Consider the following 25123-nt stretch of genomic DNA (forward strand, 5'->3'; position numbering starts at 1 on the left):
ATCCAAAAAATTCATTTGTGCTCTCCCATTAAAATTTAACCAGCCTTTGGCCTCCCCCACTCACACAGAGATGTCTCCCTCTGCTGGCATCAGACCCAGAGGAACTGGAATGAAAAACAGTGATAACTTCCCAAATGAACCCCAAACTGATTCATGGCACTGACACAGCCTTCCACAGAATCATAAAAGTTGGAAAGACCACTGAAATCACCTTGATTCAACCATCAACCCATGCCTGTGACCACTCAGTGCAGTGGCAAAGGTGGATGAAAAAAATATTTTAATGAAGAAATTACTCTAAGATACACACAGGGCAAGCAGAGAGTTACAGATTGAGCACGCTAACCCTACTAGGGTGTGCTCCTCACAAGGATGCTCAGCCACAACCCCCATCTCAGAATCCCAAATCTCTTGGATATGTTTGCACCTAAATCTAAAACCACTGTTTTCTGAGTCAAGGATGAGACCATCCATTCTAAAGCCCAAATGCCCCAAAGCAAAGGGTGATGATGGGTTGCTGGTTGGATTTGGAGATATTGGAGGTCTTTTCTAACCTTAATGATTCTGTGATTCTATCTGCTGCAGGGACTCACCACCAAGAAGATGCAAGGCAGAGACTGAGCTCTGCAGCCTCGCTATGCACAAATTCACTTCCATTGAGGTGAAACTGAATATATTTCTCTCAGTATCCCACATTCCAGAATCCGTTTCAGTTTATCCATCAAAGAAAGCAAACTCTGCTTAGGGAAGTGGCAGACAGGCACTTTGATGCATGCATGAAGCCTGTACCTTAATGAAGGTTTCTCCACCATGAATAAGTGCCTTGCTTCCCCCTGCCCACCCCAAAATAATCATGTTAAAGATGGACATGATCAAAGGATGGGCTGGGTGCCAAGGCTGGGGCCAATAAGGAGAGCAAAAATGAAATGCATTATTGCAACAGCAGAGCAACTAGCTTGCATTCGGGATGATGCTGAAATCAGTATTAAGCCATTACAAGCGACTGGGGCAAGGCTGGTGGTGCCCCAGAAGGGATGGCAACAATTGGGAAAGGTACGAGCTCGGAGCATCGCTCCTGTCCCTACAAGAGGGCACAGTCTGTCCCCACTGCGGGTGAGCAGAGGTCCAGCGGGGCAGGGAAGGAGCAAAGCAGAGCTTGAAGAAGACACAGTGGCTGTAATTTATACTCTCCTGCCTTTACTTTATGGCTTTCTTAATTCGGCTCCTGCTACTATTAATGTAGTTAATGTTGAGATTATATCTATTTTCTGGCGTCAGGCAGTGATTTATTCAAGCCATTTTTCCGGTGCCGGCTCCCACGCTGTTAAATCAAGTGACTTGCCAATTAAGTGCTGACTGGGGAAGTGGATGCAATCTTAACAGATATCTAACCGCAAATTAAACCGAGTGTTTCTTACACTTCTGCACTGCGCGAAGCTGGACCACTGAACCTTGCTGAGCTGGGGAAAAAATATAAACAACCTCCAAAACAAAGGGAAAAACAGCACATTTGAAGAAGGGAAGAAAAAAAGCTGCCCTTCCCAGTGGGCAATCTACTGCCTTGGCCACACAAGGACTGTCCCCAGCATGAGGGATATGACAGTGATGCTCCTCGATGGTAACTTAGACGTACAAGGATCTTCATATCTCCTGGAGTTCACACAAGACAAAGCCATGTCCCACCTGGAGCAACTTTTTGGGGATGAAATCTCAAATACCTCCTGGTGCTCTAAAACATGATGTGCCACCACCAGCCATAGCAACACCCAGGAATTTTGCGGAGAGATGATCCATATCCCAAAAGTTTGGGGTTGCTTGACACCTTGTTGGAACCAACTAAGCTGTCACCTGCCAATTGCTTGGTTACACCAGGACCCATTATCACCCGCTCAGATTTATCCTGTTCTTCTCCTAAATTATCTCAGTTACTCTAATTTACAGATCTGGAGCATCCCCACTGCTGTCTTCAAGAAGGACCCAGCACGCTGCAGAGGAGCAGATCCAAAGGGATGTCGAGTTCCCTTTGGGTCAGTGACCACTGTGAACCTCAAAACCCATTCCCTAAGAAGTGATGAGAGCTCTCCTGCTCTCCAGCCTGCAACTCAACCACTATCAATACTTCCCTACATCTATTATAATGGTTGGATTTGATCATCTTAGTTATCTTTTCCAACCCTAAGGATTTTATGATTACCTGCCTTGAGAGGTATAATGAAAAGCAATGCAGAAAACCGAGCACTATTATTAATAATCATGAAGAGTTGTTGGGATAACAGCTCATGAGAAGTGTTGAACGGTTTTACGTTCCTTGAATACTGAGCTGCCATAAAGCAAATTAAAATAACAGGAGAAAGCCCAAACGTATATGGTGCTACAGAAATACCACCGATCCCCATGCTCAGACTGTATCTATGGCCAAGAACTAAATGAAGGATGGGAACAAACAGGTAAGATCTGTGTCTGGAGGATGGGAACAATTCTTGCCAGCTGATAAAATTCAATCTAAGGGAAACACCATCCAGAGCTGCCATCATAAATACTCAGTCAACAAGGACAAATGACTTCACGAGCCCCCATCGCAATAAAAGGATCGCATTCCTGGGTGGCACAGATGAAAACGACTGTCTGCTTTGTAGCACTGAAGGAAAATCTCTCTGCTACTGTCTGAAGCCCAAACTGGTTCCCTAGCACAAATAAACCACACCAAGAGAACACAAAACAACTCTTATGCTATTTACCATCACTGCAGGAGTGCAAAAATATTTTATAAAGCAGTTAAAAATTACCCAAAGAGGAGACTGCAAAGGGGGCTAAGTACCCAATTTCCATCAGTCTCCAGCAAAGCCTTGTTCCAAAACTCCCAGCCCATGCCATGTATTGCAAAATCACATCAACACTGTGCACAAATATTGTTATATACATATAAAGTCTTCAAATATTGGAAATAAAAAGAGCAGAACAAAAATCTTTTCAAACTCATTTTTCTATTACTACTATTAAAGTAATACACTTCGTTCTTCAGCAGTAGGTACCTAATAATCCGACAAACACATCAGTCTTAGGGATTTATGTAAAAGAAAAAAAAGAAAAGATGAACTATTCAGATTTTGCAGAAAATTATCTACAAACGCAGAGGCATTTTGGCAATGCAATTCATGGTCACCTTCACTGCAATGGTCTCAATCACACGGCAACAAATTGGTAAGATTAGCTATTAACTAGAGGAAGTCAGGCTGGCAAGTTTGAAATACGCAAGTAGTCTAAAAATTTATTGATTACTGCAAAGGTAGTTTACTGCCACCCTTAAAAGTGGCCTAAAAGCGGTGTTTAAAACAGTGTTTAATGATCTGAGTTGGCTACGTGGCTGCGTTTTAGCTCTTTCTTCTCCCATCTGAAGTCTCGCCCTGGTTCTATTTGGCCACATCATCACTTATTTTGGGGGGAGTCCACCAAGGGTTAAGTGCTGTGCAAAGCATGAAGCAAAGAATGTCTCTGCCCTGAGAAATACAACATCGTAACTCATGCGTCGCACCATTTCTTGGCCAAACTCTGTTCCACTGACAATGTATTTTAAATCACATATTAGCATTGATCCAATTAATGCAGCTCTTGCTAAAGCCAATGATTTCTGAGCCTCCTCGTGGCGATCACATATTCTTGGTGGTACTTAAAAGAACTGGAGAACTTGAGACCAATCTCAACTTTCCTTTGTCCTCAAGATACTTTGCAACACGACGATGACTTCGTCCCTGTTTTTGATCTTTTCTGCCAAGTTGGTTGATCAAAAAATGGGATCATTTCACTCAACTGCAGAATGTGGGGACATTCCTCTAAATTTGATTTTTTCAGTTTCTTTCAAAATGTCAAGAAGAAGCACACACATTAATGTCACTGCAAAATACGGTGGTGTTTGGTGCTGTGTTGGTATTCACAGCAACCCTAATTCTAACCCTAAACTCCAGCCAGATGCACCAATCCCAACACAACATAATTTTGGCAATCCTGTCTGTGTCAGTGGGATTAGAACTAGATGATATTTGAGGTTCCTTCCAATCCAGGCCATTCCATGATTCTATGATTCTGTGCCTCCACTCTTGTATGATTTCTATGATAAAGCAGAGATCCGCAGCTCTGTTTCCATCAGGACCAGCAATCTGGTAAACAAGGATGCTCCAGTTGTTCCTACGGACACTGTGGTCCCATATCCCTCCATCAAGGACAAACCAGGAGCCCCAAACAGGCTCAGTCGGAGGCTTTGGGGATGGAGAGGTAGGAGGACAAGAAGGGAAAGGGCCTGGGACATCCATCGGACTCATCTCCACATGAGAAGCATTCCCAAACCACAGACAAGTGGAATTGGAGACATTTTTCCAAGGTTAATTTAACTCCACCCCCATCAGGGTATTCTTCCACCACTTCTAACCACGATTCGTTCCCTCACTCTTTGTACCAAACCTAGTTCCTTGTCCCTTGCAATGCATGCAAATGTGTCCTTGGGCTTCATGTCATATATGTGATGCTGCAAGAACCTGGGTGTCACTATCAACGGGACGGGAGCAACATCCCTTCTGCTGTTCCCATTCCACAGAGATGCTGAGGAATCAGTGGAAGAGAATTCCGTGGCTCAAAAACAGAAAATACAAAATCCTTTGAAATGGGCTCCAAATTAAGAGCTGCATCGAGGCTGTCAAGCCCCTGCTAGCTGAGTCTACAGCACCTTCCGTGCAAAAAGGGAGCTTAGCCCATTTATTAGAATGATGAAAGCAAAGGGATCTAAAAATTGCACTCCTTCGTTAATGAGCAGCCGAAGGGATCGGTAAGCATAATTTCAGAGGCTAGTAATATTTTATATAATCGCCGAGTGGTTTAAATTGAAAACCCCCAACTGAATCAATATTTACTGCATTGAAACGAAATGAATAGTAATAAGTCACTAAGCTCCCTGTCCTGTTTCATAAAATAAAAAATTATAAAAATGAGCACAGGCGCAGAGAGACTATCACATTAACTTTTACGGCACTTGGGGAGTCATCACCGACTATTCTCATAAAATAAAATCTTAAAAAACCTGCCGGAGGAAACCTTGCTTCAGCACTGCCAACAGAAAAAGCCAAACAGAAGCTGGGAGTTCAGGCAGCCCGTTCCCCAAGCAGGCAGCAAGCTCCTGACTGCTTGGAGAAGTGTTTCTTCTCTGATTTTACACTGATGCTGAGGCTCTAGATAAACACAGAACTTCTAGTTGGAGCATTTTCTGCAGTGTGATGCCAAGCTCTGGTTGTGATAAAGGCTCTTCTCCCAGGTAACCAGTGATAGGACAAAATCTAATGGCTTTAAATTGTGCCAGGGAAGGTTTAGGTTGGATATCAGGGAAAAAAAATTGTCCAAAGGTGTGGTAATGCATTGGAACAGGCTGCCCAAGGAGGTCACAGAGTTACCACCCCTGAAACTGTTCAAGAAACGTAGAGATGCAGCCTTAAGAAACATGCTTAGTAGCATGGCATGAACGAGCTGGGATTGGACTTTAAGATCTTCTTCAATCTTAATGATTCTATGATTCTATAAGAGACATGGTGAGAAAAGGCCAGCGGTTGGACCTGATGATCTTGGAGGTCTTTTCCAACCTTAATGATTCTATGATTCCAAGGCAAACCCTGTCCCTCTCCCTCAAATTTGCCAAAAGTGTTTGGAGAATGGAGCAGGAGAGGCTGTTTCCTACCTCCATCACTCAAAGTTGGATAGTTTAAAAGCTGGAGAGAAGCATTTCTCTAATTTCCTGCTACCCAGAGAATGAAGGGCATCTGCAAATTGGATAGTACAAACTTCTCATAGAATCATTCAATCAATTAGATTAGAAAAGACTATCACGATCATCAAGTTCAACTATCATCACCACCATGCCTACTAAACCATACCTTTTCTTTCTTGTAGCCCTAGGAATTCAATATGGTGTAATTACAAGATGTATAATTACAATAAAACACAATTCTGTAGCACCTTGAGGCACTGACACAGGCAGCCCAGAAACGTGGTGGATGCCCCATCTCTGGAGACATTCAAGGTCAGGCTGGACAGGGCTCTGAGCAGTGTGATCTTGCTGGAGGAGTCCCTGTTCATCGCAGGTGAGTTGGACCAGATGGCCCTTAAGGTTCCTTCCAACTCAAATGACTCTAAAATTCTATCTTGATCCACGTACGATTGTTACATCCAACACTTCTTCCGCAAAGGAAACCATTCACCAATTTTACACTGCACAGAACCAACCTCTTGAATAACATTTCAGTGACCATTGCCACTGACTCCAAATGTCCAGAGCCTGGGATTCCCATCAGCATTTATGAGTCAAGATCTCCCAAACGCTCTCTGCTTGGAGCAATTCAGTTCTTCACAGAGAAAAGAAATTACCCAGATGCAAAAACATTCTCTCCTGCCGAAGCTGTTTAGGTCACAGGAGCTCTGAAAAACAGCCTGGATCTTTTTCCTATTTTATCCTTTTCTTTAGCTTTCACGTTCTATTTTTGAAGCTGCATTCCTGTCTTTCCCGTTCATGGTTTAGTGAGCAATACTGGTGGTGGATGGACAGCTGGACTGGATAATCCTCCAGGTCTTTTCCAATCTTAATGGTTCTATGATTATATATGATTCTATGATTAACAAAAACAGCAGAAGGTAATTCTAGAAAACATCAATTCTAAAAACATGACCTAAACTTTTCAAGACACTGCCACAGTTTTACAGCGATGGAAAAAATAATACTATCACTTTTTTTTTTTTTTTTTTTTTTTTTTTGCATTTTTGGGCCTTTTTTCCCAGCATCTTCCCATTTCTTCCACCCCACAGCCATGCCGAGCTCTGGGTTGTGTTGCAACACAGCTGGTTGTTGCACGTGCAGAAGAGATCAGGACTCTCCTCGTGGGAGGAAACAGGAAATAATTCTTGCCACCTCACTCCTGAACACCAGCTCCCACCAAGAATGTTCCTTCCCATGCCAAAAATAACATTTGCCCTCTGTCCCCTTTTCTTCAAGCATTTCAAATGCAATTTACAACAAGATTTAAGGTCCCGCTGCACTGGAGGAGATGCTGCTGATGTTAGGGGTCACAGTGACCAAGCCATAAAACATTTTTCTATATAAAATTGCACTAAATGACATGAGGTTGGCGTTTCAACACAGGGTTCTCCTTTGCAGCTTCTGTTCATATATGTACTTTCATTTCAGCAGAAATGTCAGCAAGTCCCAGGATGCCTGCAGCAACCCAAATCCAAACTCACCCAAAATAATTTGAGAAACAATTATTAAATCCAAATTTTTCCACGGGGATGGATTTAAAACCACAGGAAATTATTTGTAATCAAAACATACTCTGAGCTGCAAAACCATTGATGGCTCCAGACAGGTGGCTATGGTGCTTGTGCCAAGTTTGGGAACCCCCTCTGCCCTTTTTTTCCACTTTCCCAGCTTTAACAGCTGTGACCTTGCAGACCTCCCCCGTGCACTTCTGCAAATCCTCCTTCCAATGGGCAGAACCAGGGATGGATGGACAGACTAGGGAACGGGAAGGCACCAGTCACAGATGTTCATGCAACCCCAGAGGATTCCCAGCTTCTCCAGGAGCTCAGTCCCACAAAAGTGGGATGGTGCCAAGGTCAGGCACGGGGCAGATCCAGCTCCCAGCCCTGGGGTTGGTGCAGTAATGCCAGGATCCAGCAAACAAGATGCCATGCAAAGTCACAGTGTGAGCAGTACTTATAGCTTCATCTAGAAGCAAAGTTCAGAGTGGATATTAGGAAAGATTTCTTCTCAGAAAGAGTGGTAAGGCGCTGGAATGGATTGCAGGGAAGTGGTGGAGTCACTGCCCCTGGAGATGTTTGAGAGATGTGGAGCTGTGGCATTGAAGGACATGGTTAGTGTGCATGATGGAGATGAACTGGGTGTTAGAGGTCTTTCCAGCCTTAATGATTCCATGATTCTATGAAAGTGGTTATCCAGGCAGGTAAACCCACAAACTAACAAAAAACATGCTATTTCTAGGACCTGTGAATGGTAAAAAATTTCATTTAGAAGTTAGAATGAATTAAGGTTTGAAAAGACCTCCAAGATCATCCAGTCCAACCATCAACCCATCCCCACCATGTCCACTATGTCCCTAAATACGGCATCACTACATTTCTGGAACACCTCCTTGGGCAGCCTGTTTCAATGAATGACCACTGTTTTGGAGAAGAAGTTTTTCCTTATATGCAACCTGAAAAACTCATACAGAAATCCCAAATGAAAAAAACAAATGCTCTACAGGGGTTAGAAGGAAACACAGCAGAAGCAATAGCTTCAGAGCAACTCACCTCATCAGAATTTGGATTGAGAAAGAAGAAATCACTGAGAAAGCTGGTTACATAGTTCTTGCATACAAGAATCATAGAATACCTCAAGTTGGAAGAGACCCACAAAGATAATTGAGTCTAATGCCTGGCTCTACAAAGGACCACCCAAACCCAAAGCCTGTGTGTGAGAGCACTGTCCAAATGTTCCTTGAATTCTGTTAGTCTGTGGTCATGCTCACTGCCCCGGGGTGCCTGTTCCATGTCCACCGCCTTTCGATGAAGAATCTTTTCCTAACCACCTGTAGGAGCTGTAGGCCATCATGAGGAGGTTGCCCACTTCCACCACGCTGTGGACACTATGTGATGCCACTTTCCCTGGTGTTCTCAGTTTTGTGCCCAGTTCTGGGCTCCCCAGTTAAAAGCAGACAGGGAACTGCTGGAGAGTTCAACGGAGAGCTATAAAGATGATCAGGGGCCTGAAACAATTCCCTTATGGGGAAAGGCTGAGACTCCTGCGGCTGTTCAGCCTGGGGAAGAAAAAACTGGAGGGGCTAGATCTGATAAATGCACTCAGCATCTCCCTCTGCCATTCAGTCCCCATCACTTTATCCCCAGGGTGCCCAAAACTTTTAATCTACTTCATCCTGCTTTGATAGAACACTCATCCTTTGATAGGACAAACGGTAATGGCTTTAAGTTGGGCCAGGAGAAGTTCAGGTTGGATATTAGGAAAAAAATCCTGTTTTAGAAAGAGCGGTCAGGCATTGGAACAGGCTGCCCAGGAAGGAGGTGGAGTCACTGTCCTTGGAGGTGCTCAAGAAACTTGGAGATCTGACATTGAGGGACACAGTTAGTGGGCATGGTGGGAGGGGTTAATGGTTGGACTCGATGCTCTTAGTGGTCTTACCAACCTTAATGATCCTACGAAATCCTGGAGGCAACTAATGCTTCTCCCACAACCCTGAGCTGTTTCACAGATATTCTTAATGGCTAAACTGGGAACTGAATGAATCCCCTTTCCTTTCTGTGCTCAGATCCTCCAAGAGCTCTGCCAGTGATGTCCATGCAAACAGTCCCAGCCAAAGACAGAAGCCTTGAGAATGCTTCAAAATCAAAATAAAAGTTATTTTTCATAGTCATCTGACAACTTCTTGCATCAAATTAGCCCAACAGGGTAGGAGGAAGTCTGAGATCCTGGATTCACCACTCTGTTTTTCACTTCCACAGACTCATAGCATCATTAATATTGGAAAGACCACCGAGATCAGTCAGTCCAATCCCAACCCATCCCTATCATGCCTACTAAACCGCATTCCTCAGTGCTTTATCTACCTCTTTCTTAAAAACCTCCAGGGATGGTTACTCCACCACTTCCCTATGCAGCCTATTCCAATGCCTCATCATATTCTATAAAACCTTCAGTTCTCACCTCAACACTGAAATAACTCAATTTTCACAGGACTTATGATCCATACAGCTGCAAAGATAGAGCCATGTAGTCTGCTCTCTGTAGCCCAGTGTTTGCTAGGACCCAGTGCAGCATACAGTAATGCATCACTCTGCAATAACTAATCCAAGAGTTTCTTCCAGCTCCTTTTAAACCTTTTTTTTTTTTTTTCCTCATGCCAAGAAGAACCAGATGGATCCATCTTTTGGCCTGAAAGTGAGCTCAGTGTTTGCTTAGCCTGGAAAGAATTAATCAGCTGAAAATGAAGCTCGAGCACTTGCCAAGTGAAATGACCTCTCTGCCCCCATGAACCCATTTGCTTTTTTTTGCTATGAGTCCTGAGCCTTCCCCGGGTGCTCGGTGGGGGCAGCCCAGCTGCCAACAGCAGTTGGCTGCAGCTCAGATGGAGGTCCTGTGATTTTCCTGCCGTTGGTAGCTAATAGGAAGTGATTAGGGTCATTGCTACGGAGCACGGAGCTGCCATTCAGCCACTTTGCTCTTTTGCATTTTTTTTTTTCTTCCTTTAAATACCAATTTTCACACCAGCAATCGGCACAGTAAAATGTCTGTGATTGAGCTACTAAGGAGCTGGGAGGCGTTGGGAGCATTTGTAGCAAAAAACATTTGGGCAAAGAGGAAGGAGAAAAGAAAAACAACAAAAACCACACCATTACTAATCTCTCAGGAGGGTAGAGATTCAGAAATTAAATACATCACTCAAGCAGCTGTCACTGTCAGGTGAAAAACCAGTGACACTGTAAATACTCAGCGCCACGAAAATAATTCTCAAAATGCTCCGCTGTTAGGTGGGATTATCAGCCCTATAAAAATCACTTCCAAAGGTTAAGAACTGCTTCAAAATGAGTTTAAAATACAGTGTGTGCAATTTTGCTAACTGTATTCCCAGCAGATTTCATCTTTCCAGACTGCTCCACAGGGCTAAGAGTGAATTTCCACAGCTGGCAATGGGGGAATGCGGATGGACCAAAGGAAAGGCGACATCAGAAACCTCATGGCCCCATGAGACATTTTATACAGGAAAAAACAGATGTCCCAGGACAGAATGAGCATCAGTGAGTGAGGCCAAAGGGCTTTAGAGAACTGCTTCAGATCCTAAAGTCACCAAGTTTCGTCCCTATGTCACCTTCAGCAGGGTATGCCCCTAGTTTTGGGACCCTTTGCCTTCTGCATCACAGGAAATGGCCTCAAGTTGTGCCAGGGGAGATTCAGGTTGGATATCAGGAAAAAATTATTCTCTGAAGGAGTGGTCAGCCATTGGAACAAGCTACCCAGAGAAGTGATGGAATCACTGGCCCTGGAGGTATTGAGGAAACATGGAGATGTGGCACTGAGGGACATGGACTAGTAGGCATGGTAGGGACGGGTTGGGGCTGGACTTGGTGATCTTGGACATCTTTTCCAGCTTTAATGACTCTGTGATTCTACAACTCTGCCCTGCAGAAGAAAAGCAAACCTTCCCAAAAGAACTCATGAAATCATCCCAGGGAAAGATAGAAGTGCTCAGCCCATCTCAGACCTGGAGTCCCAGTACCTGAAATCATCCCAGAATCAGAGATGACGTCTCCACTTGCCTGAACACCAACTTCCCCATTTCTCCACCTGTGTTCTTGCAATAGACCATACAGTCCCATTTCAAAACTGCTGATCCACAGCTCAAAGTTCTCAACTTTTAATCTGTATAAACCTCCTTGTTAAGGATATTCTGCTTTTCTTTGATACTTTGAAAGCTGCCTGAAAGCAGGGAGAGGCGATGACAAAAGAGGGGAATGAAATCCCAGCTAATGAATTACCACTCATCAGCAAATCCTCTGGGAACTGTGCTCTCTGCCCATTATAAACACTAAGTAAAATATTTCAGCTTAAGACACAACTGGGTGGGAGCACCCAGTCAGCAAGACACTGCTGATGAGCAGAAACCCGTTAAGAAGCAACACAACCACTTGTGAGCAAGTCTGCAGTGTTATACAACGTAGGCAATGCCTTGCACATTTCTAGTTGTTCTGCTCTCTGCCTTGAGGACCCAACATGCACACCACAAACAAACTTAATTTCACCTAAAACATTTGCTTAGTGCCATACTTGATATTTCAGTGCAGCATGAGAGTACCTTTGGGATTACTTTCACCTGCAAGGGGTTGAGGTCGAGACTCCAAAACTGTTCTATGAAGCAACCCAATGCCCAGCAATGAGGACGTGCAGTTTAGAAGATAGAAATTGAAATTAAGCAGTTTGTAGAAACGTATAGAATCATAGAACGGCTAGGGTTAGAAGGGGCTTCAAAGATCATCTAGTTCTAATCCCAAAGTTCCAATCCCACTTCTGCAAATAAAAGGAAGAAGTGGGTTTTCCACAAAATCCGGATGGAATTTTTCTCTGGAAAGAAGCAAATTTCAAAACTCCATTCTCAACCTGCCTAAAACCTTCTAGGAATGCAGTTGGGAAAGAGACTGTTGGTGGGAATTGCTTCTGTAGCTTTAATTTACAGGAGACAGCTGTGTTTTGCCAGGTTTAAGGATTACAAAAGCAAAACTGTGTCCAAATGATGCTAAATAAGGAAGTAGAAACTCTCCAAATTTTAAGTAAAAAAATTTTCTATCCACAAACAAAATAAACCCATGAAGATTCAGCATGTGATAAATCCACAAGATCTCCCAGCAAGATCCAGCCTGGGTTTTGAGAACTGTGGGTGCATGGAAAAGGATGTGTCCTGTTGATAGAGCACTCCTTCCTGCATGCACCAAGTTCCAGGAAGATCTGCTAGAGGGACTGATCCAAGATGAACACAGTTCCTGAGTAAATAATCTATAATTGCCTCCCCAGGTTCGGAAGTGACACATTTATTCTTAATAGAATCCATTCAAAACTCTGCTACTCCATTAACCAAAATTAAAAAAAGAAAATCCCATTATTCTTAAGTTTTTTCATATGCATTTAGAGCTGGCAGTTAACCTCTGAGTCCCAGTTTTATTTTGTTTTCATTAGTTCCTTGAAGTAGAGCTCAATTACTATGGCCTTAAAGGAGGGAAGCAACAAGCACAGTTGTGCAGGGTTATAGGGTATATACGCATCACAGGGTCTATATTCAGTGATATACATAACATGCATCAAGTGCACCCTCAGGGCTGGCAGATGACCCCAAGCTTAGTGGTGCAGTTGACACAACAGGAACAACTGGTGGCATCAAACGAGACCTGGACAAAAGAGACTTTCCAGGGAGGGCTGGAAAAGTGGACCCATAAGAACCCATGAGGTTCAATAAGGCCAACTGCAGGGTGCTGCACTTGGGTCAGGGCAATGCAGCCCACAACTGTGGGTTTAGAGCTCAATAATCTCCAAGATCTCTTTCAACCTAAGCCATTCTATGGTTCTATGATTCTATCATGTTGCCTTGTGAGGTTTGCCCTGGTATGGGACAGGTGTAGTTATAGGGTATAGGACATAGGAGCTGGTTGGCACTGCTGTGAACCCAACGAAAAGTCAGGGCTTGGATATTTGCATGGAAAAGTCAAGGCAAGCACCCAGATGTCAGCTGTGTTTAGGGAGAAATAGAAGAGGGAAAAAAAGACTGAATGTTATAATGTGCCTTTCTTTCTGTGAGGGGGGAGTGTATAAAAGATTAATCCAGAGCTTTGCCAAGAAGAGGCGACATTGTTTTTTAAAGCCTCTAACTAGTCCCTAACAGAGACTGGATTATGTTAGGCCAGATGTCAAGACTTCTCCGAAACAATACAGGGTTGTGTATCTCATACGATACTCATTAAAAAGATTAAGAGTACTTCCTATAGAAAAAAAACATATTTTCAGACGGGAGCGCCGGTTTCCTCCTGCCTCTAAAGTCTCCAATCCCAGCAGACAAATTTCACTTTAATGAGATGTCATTTTTGAGAATGGTTTAACATCCCTTCAAAAAAAATCTTATCCCTAAACCTTGTAAAACCACGTCGAGATTATTAAAAGAAAATTTACCACACAGACAAAAAATAAAAAATAAAACAAAATAGAACCCGCCAATTCGCAGAATCCATGACACGGCCGTTTTTAAATGTGATGGAAAAGGCTTTCCAAGTTATCTGCTTAAACACAGCCTTTCTGTTTACTTCTCACTTTCATGTCAAATGAATTTGGGAAGAAAAAAACTGACAGGAACTTTAAGGGCATTAGTCACATTTCAACTCCTTTTCAGATTAACACATCAGAAGCCAGGGAGGGCTGAAGCACGGCCACTTGTCTTGATAAAAGCAAATTAACCCCTGGTGCTCTGTCCTCTGAACATCAGGTTATGATGCCCACAGTCTTTCATGTCCCTACGGGACAGCACCACGGAGAGCAACCCACACCGCGGAGGCAAAATCCCAATGGAGCATCATCGCTATGAGCCATCGAGATCAACACCTCAGCGTTTCCACTGAAGCAAAAAGAGATAAAGGAGGGATAAAATACACAGATGGAGGACAAAATGGAATAAAACAAATCCCTGTCTCCTCACAATATACAGTGGCTTTGATTAAAGCTTCTCCCCACCAGAGCGCTCAGCAATTATCAGCGGCAGCGCCGACGCTAACAGTTTTCTGCATTTTCTTTGAAACTTTTGTGATGATGTCCCGGTCCTGTAGCAGTATGAGATCACAATACAGCCCCCAAACCTCACTCACAGAAGCTCTCACCCTCCCCAGGCTCATTAACATACTGTGATTTAATGAGTCTTAATTCCAGCACACCGCACCAGCAACTCTGGACCATTTCAACAGTGCATGACTTTTTCACTGCAAAACACAAGGAAAACCATACCCTACCTTCACACAGCTGGGATGGAGATGCCAAAGCTTTTGCTTTGGTTGTCAAATTAAGTTGGAGGTAAGCCCTAAAAACCAAGGATTTATTTGCCTTGCGCAGCTCTCCAAAAAGCACGTGCTGACTTCTCCTGGAGGTGTGCTTCAGTGAATACATGAGAGCAGTGCCTGCTTAGCAACATGGAGAAAAAATCAGGCATAATTTATTTGCCTCTGGCTATTTCTGAGACAGTGGGGTTGCAAATGGAGAGAACAGGATCCTGCACATAGTGAGCAATTAAACTGCATCACCATCCTGCCTATAGCTTTTCTTGCTAAAAACAATGCACTTTTCGGTCTCCATCCTGCAATACTGAGATGTCTCTGTCCACAATTAATACAATTATATCTGCTCGAAAAAGCCTTATACCTTAAAATCCTGCAAAGTAAATACTGTGTGGTGATCACTGTCAAAGGTTGTTCTTGCACAGGAATTCTTCTGCACTGAGACAACAGGAAGAATCTAGTGGATGGCCCCAAGCTCCCTGTGACCACCAGGCAAGTCCTGAGGAAGAGGGCAGGATTGGGACTGGTGTCCCTACCAACCCAACCCATTCTATGGCTTACAATCTTTAAGATCCCTTCCAACTCAAGGCCAATAATTCTATGATCTTCCTCAATTACTGGAAATAATTCCCAGCAAATATCAAGGCTGCAGCGGCCACTCCGTAATTTCACAGAATCACAGGGGTTTGAAGGGACCTCAAGCAAAACTAATCAGCTGCTGGGCCTTAGGACAAATGATTTCAAACAATAAGCACCAACGTATCTCAACCAATTCTCAACAGCTTTCAAAAATGCCACAAAATCTGGGTATTGCCACCTCCTTTTCCCAAGCAGATGCGGCGACATCCTGAGGAGTTGCATGGTGCAGCTTCAAAGCAACTGAACTACTCTGCATTGCCCTGATTTGCAACACAAATTGGGATATCTGAAGTCACAAGAATATGCTCTCCAAAAATTAACACAGTTTTAACACTTATGCCACGAGCCAGTGTTCATGGTAAGACAACCACGCAGTTCTGCATTCTGCAAGAATTAGGAATAGTAATCAGTCTTGGAAAAAACATGCTGGCACACATCAATTTGGTATGTGTAGTTTTGTCTTGCGAGATCACCCAGCCTAGCACCTATTCCTCTGATCACCTTGCATCCTTGAGACGCTGTCATTGTCTTATCATTTTGGTTTCTCCTCCCAGTTGGAGGACATTGGGCACCTTCCACTTTGGAGCTGGGTGATGAGCTCAGCACTGATTTTCTAGGGTCACTGGAGCAGGACAGCCAAACCATGAAAAGAGCTCAGCACATCAACTGGTGGCAAAGGCAATGATGCTGTATGGAAGAGGAAACCAAGCGTGGGAACACTGCTGGGACCAATGGCATCCATGCCCCCTGAGCAGATAAATTTGATGGTGAGACAAAGCTAGAAAGGAAGCATTGCAACAACTGGATGATGAGCTTGGTTGAGTTACCAGTGATGGATACACAAAGCAATGGGTAAGAGAGCAAAGAGAAATCAGAAACCAAAAACTCATCCACAATGAAGGAAAGGAAGGAATGAGAGGAAGGTTGGCATGTGCGTGGAACCTGGAACACAGGCATCCTAAAGGACATCTCCTGTAACTCCTGAAAGGACGGTAACTGTCAGAGATGGTTCTATGGCCACCCACAACCATACTAGACACACCATGATGGCAGGACAGCAGCATCCAGTAGATTGAGAAGCAAGAGCAAACCAGCACAGAGCAATCTTTTCTTTCCAGCAGGGTAGCGGCACTTGCACCCAGTGAGTTGTCAAGCACCAGTCCATTTCACTGCCCTAATCACCCACTTCACCCTAAGGAGTATGTATGCATGGGAATGCATGAAACACATGGCAAGGGTTGACTCAATTCCACAAGGGTCCTGTCCCAAGCTCTGTGCATTCACACTTGCCCCAGGCCAAGAAACAGAAAGAAAAGAAGAAAACAAAACTAAAATACACAGCTTATCCTCTGCTGACAAGTCTTTCCTACTGAGCAGGCACTTTCTCTGACAAATGTTTTATTATTTTGTTCTTTACTTATTTATAATGCTGGAGGGGAAAGTTTATCCCTCAAGAGAAGAAGTAAACTTTTCTGAAGGAAATATCTGAGGTTCTCCATTGGTGCCAGATTATATTTGCAGACAGGTTATTTTTCTTTTAAACACATGCATGACTATTTTAAAAGAAAACTGTTCAAAGTGGGTCAGTGCTTAACTTGCCTATCACTGGAATCTATAAACACAACATCAGCCACTAGGCACAGGCTTCTCCACTCCCCAAAAATTGTCTTAAATTGGGGTTGTTGCTCCACAAGTGAGTGATCTGAGGTCCCCTGTTGCTCTTGGGATACCTCCTGGCTTCCTCCCAGAAGAAAGCACAGACATTTCCCAATGCTGCCTTGAGCGGGATGTTCAGCAGCATTTGGGTTTTGTTAATAAAACTCATCCCTTCAGTGGATGGTTTTCAGTGGAAGGTTTTGCATGAGGAAATATTTCCATCAACCAGGAGCATCCTCCTGCCATGATCCTCATCTGCCAGATCCAACCAAGACACCTGGAGATATACAAGCCCAGCAAAACATGCTCTATCTCTTCCAGGAGTTGGACTCAACGAACCTCATGGCTCCCTTCCAGCTTGAGATATTCTGTGATTCTCTGACCTTTTCCTCCAGTAGTTACTCCAATCCTACAGCACCCTCAACTTCACAACTTTTCTCTTGGCTCCATGGTCTATCAAGTCTGGATATCCTGTCTGGTTGACCGAGCAGATCAGTCACCACTTGGCCATACTGGCTCCCAACACCAGTGCCACAGGAAGAGGCTGGGAGTAGCAGTGTTTCCAAAAAGCTGCTGTAGAAGGGCTAAAAGCCATTCTGAATAGTCACAAACGCTGTCATTACTGAAGGCATTGCTTCATTCTTTGCAGCCCGTCCATGTGAAGTGGCACAGCCCTATCCTGACCGCAGAAAAGGCGTCCCCATGAGATTTCTAAATGATGACCAACTGCAATGTCAATAGGAGAAAATGAAATTTAAGGCAAGCAAATCACAGCCCTTCTGAGCTGCGCTACTGCAAAGCAGAGAGAGATAAGGGGGTGGAGTGAAAAGGAGGATCAATAAATCTTAACCTCATTCACAATGATCTGGAGCTCTTATTAAGTAAATTAATTTAAGTTAATTTAACTCGATCATGACTCCCGATCACAGTGATTTAGTGAGGGGGAAATTGCATTAGGAAAGGCTACACTCACTAGATAGAAGAACGGAAGAAAATTAGATCCACTTAGCAATGTGAATTAATATGGAAATAGCAGGTGTAAATTTAACCTTATCAAGAGAGTGAAAATTATCTTCATAAATTTGGAGAAATAGCCCCCAAGTTGCTTATAAATCTATTTAAAACAAAAATATTACAAAAAGTGTAGTAAAATTAATTTAAGATATACTCACATCTTTCGCCTCCAGAAAAGTCAGCGGCAGGGCGAAGTTTAATGCAACCCAGCAATAAGGGAAGAACACAACTCATCACCTTGGGATTAGCAGTGGGTACCTCTAGACCTGCAGTGACTTTCCCCATAACCCATTTCCCATCAACACATTCATCTTTGTTTTTGCTTGAAATCTGAGAGAGTTTGTTGACAACAACAGCAATGCTCCATACACCCCTGCAAGGTTTCTCATTGGTCACTGCAGAATACATACCCAAATAGAGTGGGGAAATACTACGAACACATTTAGGGACAAGCAAATAGGATGGACAGAAACACAGCTGCTGCCCAAAGTCCATAAACGAATCACATTACATCTGACAATATCACTTGCCATGTAAAACCCTTGCCCATCACTTTTGGGGCTCTCAAAATGTGGATTTTACAGTAGAAACTTCCTCCTAGCCACAGCTACATACAGGTCTGGGAGCATCATTCAACCCCAGTACCACCAGCCTTTTAACTTCATACTTTTGGCTTAAGAGAAAAAAAGGGTATTAAAAAGTCAACTGTCAGATATGACACACACATTAGAATGTAGAAATGAAGATCAAATTTATGCTGCAAAATAGTCCAGGAAAAGTTGTGTTTTCTCAGTAAAGCAGCTGGAAAAGCAGCTCACAGTCCCCTGAATCATTCCTTGTTATGCATCCAAAAGAATGTGATGAGCAAAGGAGCATAAGGGGAAAAAAAATGTTATACTATAGAAGAAGCATTTGCCATGTGCTTCCTGCAGACAGTACCGATGATTGATCACACACAACGAAGGTAAGAGGGAGACAAAGTAAGAGATTTACTGCTTCTTTAAAATATAATTGTTTTTAATTTGCTGATGGTGTTTTATCAAGATTTGCCTGAAACAGCCATAAGAACTAAACTTCATTATTTAATGAAGTCAAAGATTAATATGGATAAAATTATTCTACAAGTGGGAACTCTCAGCCAATTCCAGCTGGATGAAAAGATTCCTCCTCTCCAAAACGCATAGAGCACTCAGCCCAGGAATTCTGCCCTAACTTGAGCCCCTTCCCCTTCCTCCAACTATAAGCCTCCCAGATCTGGAGATAACAGAGGAGGAAGAACCTCAGCCAAACACTCAGTGCAGGAATTGTGTCTCTTACATCTCTGATTTGGGATGAGAGGTAATACACTTAAGCTATGCCAGGGGAAGTTCAGGTTAGATATCAGGATCAATCTCTTCTCCAAGGGAGCGATTAGGCATTGAGACAGGCTACCCAGAGGTGGTGGAGTCACTATCTCTGAAGGTGTTCAAGTGTGGCATGGTTTAGTGGGCATGATAGGCATGGGTCAGTGGTAGGAGCTGATGATCTTGGAGGTCTTCTACCACTTTAGTATGAGTGGGCATGGTGGTGATGAGTTGATGGTTGGACTGGATGATCTTAGCGGTCCTTCACAGCTTCCATGATTCCATGATTCATGAGTGGGCATGGTGGTAATGGTTCATGGTTGGACTTGATGATCTTAGAGGTCTTTTCCAACCTTAATGATCCTATGATTTTGTCCCAGTGCAGTCATTTCACCACCATTAAACTCACCCCTCTACAGCTCTGAAAGATTCATCACAGGGCAGAAGCTGACATCTGATACAACGATAAATAACTCTCCTCTCTGGTATGTGCTTGCTAGCCCTTGCTCTCCCTTCCTTATGACTGATTCCCAAATACCCCTATAAGAAGGACATAAAACCATTAGAGAGCAACCAAAGGAGGGCTAAGAAGATGAGGAAGTGTCTAGAAGGGAAGATGTAAGAAAAACTGCTGAGGACCCCTGGTTTATTTGGCCCAGACAAAAGAAGGCTGAGGGGAGGCCTCATGGTGGCCTATAGCTAACTAATGGCTGTCTACAGCCAACTCATGGCAGCCTACAGCCCCCTCACAAGAGCAACACAGGGCCAGATGCTGATCTCTGTTACCTTGGGACAGCAACAGAACCCAAAGGAACCAGCAAGAAATTCCATGACTTCAGAGGGGCGATGTTGCATCACAGTATGACACAGTGATGCTCAACATGAAGACTGCCAAGTTGCAAATTATCTTGTTTCCCTGGCCATGAAAGTGACTGCAGAATCTAATCCACTAACAAGCATCATCCACTAGATACAAATTCCCCTCCTGGGAATAAAATGGGAACAACTATAGAACAGATCAAGTCCATATTTGGCTTATCTTTTCTCTTTCAGGACCTCATGTTAACAGAGAGACCTAAAGCAGTAGTTTTGCCCAAATCTCGTATCTTGTATCATTTCACAGTCACAAAAATTAGAAACAGAAGTCAACCTTCTACCAGCCTCTTGTACAAATCGGCAGCACTCATAGACAGTGCAAAGATAGAACAGTCATCGAAATGGGATTTTCTGTATCACGAGCAGAAAGCAGCAGCTATTTCCACCCAGACAGGTTGCCCTTCCCAGATTTAAATAAAGAAGCAAAATTTGCTCCAAAATGGCTAGTGCAGGACAAAAAGGCAGCCATTCCCAGAAAAACTGAGACAGAAATGGGGAAGGCTAAGATTGAAGTCAACGCAGATATAAATGCATTTATTAGGGTCAATTGGGTTGGCTGACACTCAACCATTCATTCTGCTATGTTAAGAAAAAAAACAGTATTGCTTTTTTGGAGTGGCCAAATCCACAGACACTGGATAAAAGAGGAGGCTACAACTGGTGAGAAACAAATCTTCATTTGCACACAAAATAATCAGGCATGGTAATTATTGGCAGCAAATTATGAACATCTGAGAAGTAATACTACTTCAGATTTACTGTAACAAAATTCACAGTATAAAAGGCATACATGAAAACACAAGCAATCAATTATAATTATTTTTTAAAAGCTTCTATTTGGGCCAAAGAGGAAACATAACAATTACATATTTGATGGTCTGACTTTCTATAATATCATGACAATCTTATAGAATCATTTAATCATTTAGGTTGGAACAGAACTCCAGAGTCATCAAGTCCAAGTGTTATACTTAGACACAATTTGTCTTGGCCTCCAAAACGTTCCTGGTAAAATGATCCACTAGATAATAGTGCAGCTCGCTTACAGCTGAAATACAGACATCTACCACACTTTCAGTGAGCCCCTCCAAAGCACAGATTTGCACAATGGTCTGATTTTTGGGAGGTCCTGTATGGAGGCAAGAATTGGACTTGATGATCTTTATGGGTCCCTTCCAACTCAGGAGATTCTATGATTCCACGATAACGTTATAAAGCAGGCTTGGTTTCATTAGCAGGCTTGACCATGTCTGATTAGCAGGAAATGTTCATTTCCAAAAGCAGCAGCAAGTTTACTTAGTTCTAATGCGTGTATTTATCCATCATCCTTATTTAACTGCTTCATGGAAACAAATAATTCAAATAGAGAACAAATATGAAGGAGCAGACTGTGGTAAGCTGTTCGCCACTAGTCTAATGGGATTACTAACATGATTTTACACTTTAAGTCAATAAACAATGAGTCCAAGTAGCTAAACAAATAGAGAAATTAAGTGATTTTTGTGACTAATGCCATTCTAATGTCACGGAACACGGAACAGAAATAAAAGCCTTCACAGCCCTTGGTCCTGCATTCAACAAATGGAAGAATTACCTGCATGCCAGCAGACGCCTCATCTTCCAGCTGGGGCCAGAACTGCTAAATGAGGAGGATGGAGTGACCACGTTCTTCTTCACTATCCTGTAGCGTGTCTTTATCACTTTGTTTGCCGGGGGGCTCCTTATGAAGTGTAAGTTGGCACCTGCAGGAAAGCAAAGGGAAAAATGGGCTGAAATTCAGGTGTGCATCCAGGGAGGTTGTAGGTGGGACAAAAGGGATCACAGAATCATAGAATCATTAGGGTTGCAAAAGATCTGTAAGATTAGGTCCAGCCACCAACCCATTCCCACCATGCTCACTCACAGAATCATTAATTAAGGTTGGAAAAGATCTCCAAGATCCCCAAGTCCAGCCCCAACCCATCCCACCAAACCCACCAAACCACGTCCCTTGGAGACACATCTCCACATTTCTTGCACACTTCCAGGGACGATGACTCCACCAACTTCCCTAGGCAGCCTGTTTCAATGCTTGGCCACTCTTTCCAATAAGAAATTTTTCCTAATATCCAACCTCCATTTGGAACAGATTTCTGCTTTTAATCATTCCCATTTTCAGAATATTTTGAAGGATGATCTACACTTCAGTTTTATTCTGCTGAATGTTTCATGCAATTAACAGCTATGTGTTTGACTCTGGTTTTCCTCCACGTGATAGCTAGCAATTTTTTTGGCAGCTTTAAGGAATGCATCTAATTGCCTGACTTTTATAACATACAGCTATAACTGCCCAGATAATTAAAGCTGACACTACATGCTGAGACTAAGTCTTCTGGTTTTATAACTGATTTAAAGGGCTGGCTGTTTTTCTTTGGAGATGCTCTAATTAAAATTATTGCAAGGTTGAGAGGGGAAAACCAGAAGCATTACTTTCCCTGAAAATGTGGTACTCGATCCCACGTCCATCTCTGCAAGAAGTGCCTCCCCAACAACCACGATGCTGCTTGTGCATCTAAACAAGCAAAGCAGGAAAATGCATTTTATTTTCTTTCTGGTCCATTCACCAGCAAGCTAATGTCTCAATGCTGGGTTCAAGAGGGATAAAGCAGGAAATTCCCCTTCCCAAACTCAGCTTGAGCCTCACAACTTCTGATAAGGGGATGGAGAGAAGCGAGATCGGTAGATAAATCACCAGAATTTTTCATGATAAAGATGAAGATCACGAGGCTTCTCTATGCTCTGCTGTAAAGATAAATGCTCATTGAGCACAGGGCATGCAGAGGGATTCACAGCCTTCAGTTTTGCCTATAAAGTGTCAGGCGTGCTCACGACAGCGCACAAACAAGCACTTTTATGCAGAGGTGATAAAACTGGGATGGCGCTGCTGTTCGCGTCTCTTAAGAGATTTTCTTTCACATCCCCAACACTCTGCTTTTTAATTCCTACTTAGGAGCCCTGTATAATTAATATATCAGAATAATGCCTGCAGGCAGGTTATCTCGTGCTAAGAACTGGACTTTGATGATGCTTGGGAGAAAAGCATGCTGCTGTCGGCAGCAGGCATCAATAAAAGTTCCGAGTGCAGGCGAATGAAATCAGCCAGGAAATGTTTAACAACCTGAAAAGCCAGGAAGTTAGCACCAGTGACCTAAGCTTCAGGTTGATTTGGAATAAAAATTAAATAAGATACTCATTAAATACTCCCCAGAGTTAAGAAAGGGGAATGACATTTTCTTTTTTTGGGGGGAGGGGGGAGGAATGGAGGGTCCTAACACCTCTTCAATTCCCAAGTATTTAGGTTACTTTTACTAATCCAGCCTCTAAACAAATGACATTTAAGATGCTCTCAAGGAAATAAATGGGCTGACATTTGGACTGGACGATCTTAGAGGTCTTTCCAACCTTAAAGATCTTATGAAAAGATGAAACAACCAGAGGAACTGCAAATACTCACAGCCTTCAGGGTGAACGAAGGAAGACAGAGGAAAGAGAACAAAAAACAATTTGGCTTTTCAGTGTTTCCCTGCCTTTGGAATTTTCATAGAATCACTAACTTTGGAAAAGACCACTAAGGTCATCAAGTCAACCCATCTTCACCATGCCAACTCACAGCATGCTGAAGGCTGGAAAAGACCTCTAAGATCATCTAGTCCAACCATCAACCCAACAATACTATGCCCTCTAAACCATGTCCTCAGTGCCACCTTTACACGTTTCTTGAACTGCTGCAGGGACAGTGACTCCACCACCTCTTGTTGCAATGCTTGACCACCCTTTCAGAGAAGAAATTGTTCCTAATATCCAGCCTGAATTTCCCCTGGTACATTTGAGGCCATTACCTCTCATTCTTAGCATCCCACTAACTTCTTTAGGGCAGCTAGAAGGATCTTTAAAGCTCCTTGCAAGGCTCGAGCACTAAGTGCAATTAGAATCACTTCCAAACAGCAGCAAAACCTTCGGAGAACCACATTTAAGCTTGCAGTATATGAACAACAACAGGATTTGCAAATTTGCACAACTGTGATGAAATCCCGCTTGTTCCCATTGTCAACCCTGCAAAACCACATCCCCAAACCTATTCTCACCACAACCCCAAATCCTCCCCAAACAGCACCAGCTGACCCTTCACCTCCACTGCTCCAACCATGCAAAATTATTAAGGTAGGAATCTGTCAATTGCACTGCTAACATTTATTTTTTTTTTTAACCACTATGCATTGTCACTCATCAACCCAACACCTAATCCATGTCTTGCACGGAACAGAACTCCCAAATTGTTGCAGCTTTCAGGTGTCCCCAGTGCCGGCACGCAGACGGGCTGGCACCTGGTAAACTCCATTCCCCAGCAATAATTGGATGTTGTATTCATGCCAGAGCCGCTCTTCGGAAAGCGCCCGCATGCACGCTCCAGCATTAAGCACCTTCTGAAAGAGGCTCTCCGAAGAGCTCAGTTTTCTATTATTACTTGCTAGCTGAGGGGTTTTGTGTAGATAATCATGTTATTTAGATAGGATGTTGGTTTAATTCCCTTCATTACAGGCTCCCAGGGTTATAATTTTTTTTCTCCACATGATGTATTCCCCGTGGCACATTTCACTCAAATCAAACACTTTACGCTTTTATTACAAACAATACCCCAGCGTCCCCCGTTATCAGCCCAGCACACACATGCACACTCCTCGCAGAGATCCAGAGGTCAGTTCTAATGACTAATCGATCTCATTAGCTTTCCTAATTAAAAACTTTACTACCGCAATGGAAGACAAACTACAAAAAAACTGCTTGCATCATATTTGAATGGGATATGAGCACCATTTATCAGGCCAGGCTCGCAGCCTGTGCTGTGCTGCTGAGTTGGAGCTTTGCTTGGAGCCATGACTCCCCTACCATCATTTGCTCAGGGATGGGGAAAAACCTGGTAAGGGGCTCCAGTG

The 25123-nt window shown here is 43.3% G+C and overlaps 1 protein-coding gene across 1 annotated transcript in view; it reads right to left on the minus strand.

Annotated features, from left to right (window-relative positions):
- The window catches only part of ZC3H3 (zinc finger CCCH-type containing 3), a 155140-nt gene that overhangs the window by 64367 nt on the left and 65650 nt on the right, over positions 1-25123 (minus strand). Inside the window, exon 4 of the mRNA XM_042868848.1 lies at positions 21745-21892. Coding sequence (XP_042724782.1) covers positions 21745-21892 — 148 coding nt within the window. The remainder of the gene's footprint in view (positions 1-21744; positions 21893-25123) is intronic.

Source organism: Lagopus leucura, unplaced genomic scaffold (assembly GCF_019238085.1).
Source record: "Lagopus leucura isolate 7727_CA_CO unplaced genomic scaffold, USGS_WTPT01 Super-Scaffold_100002, whole genome shotgun sequence".
NCBI lineage: Eukaryota > Metazoa > Chordata > Aves > Galliformes > Phasianidae > Lagopus > Lagopus leucura.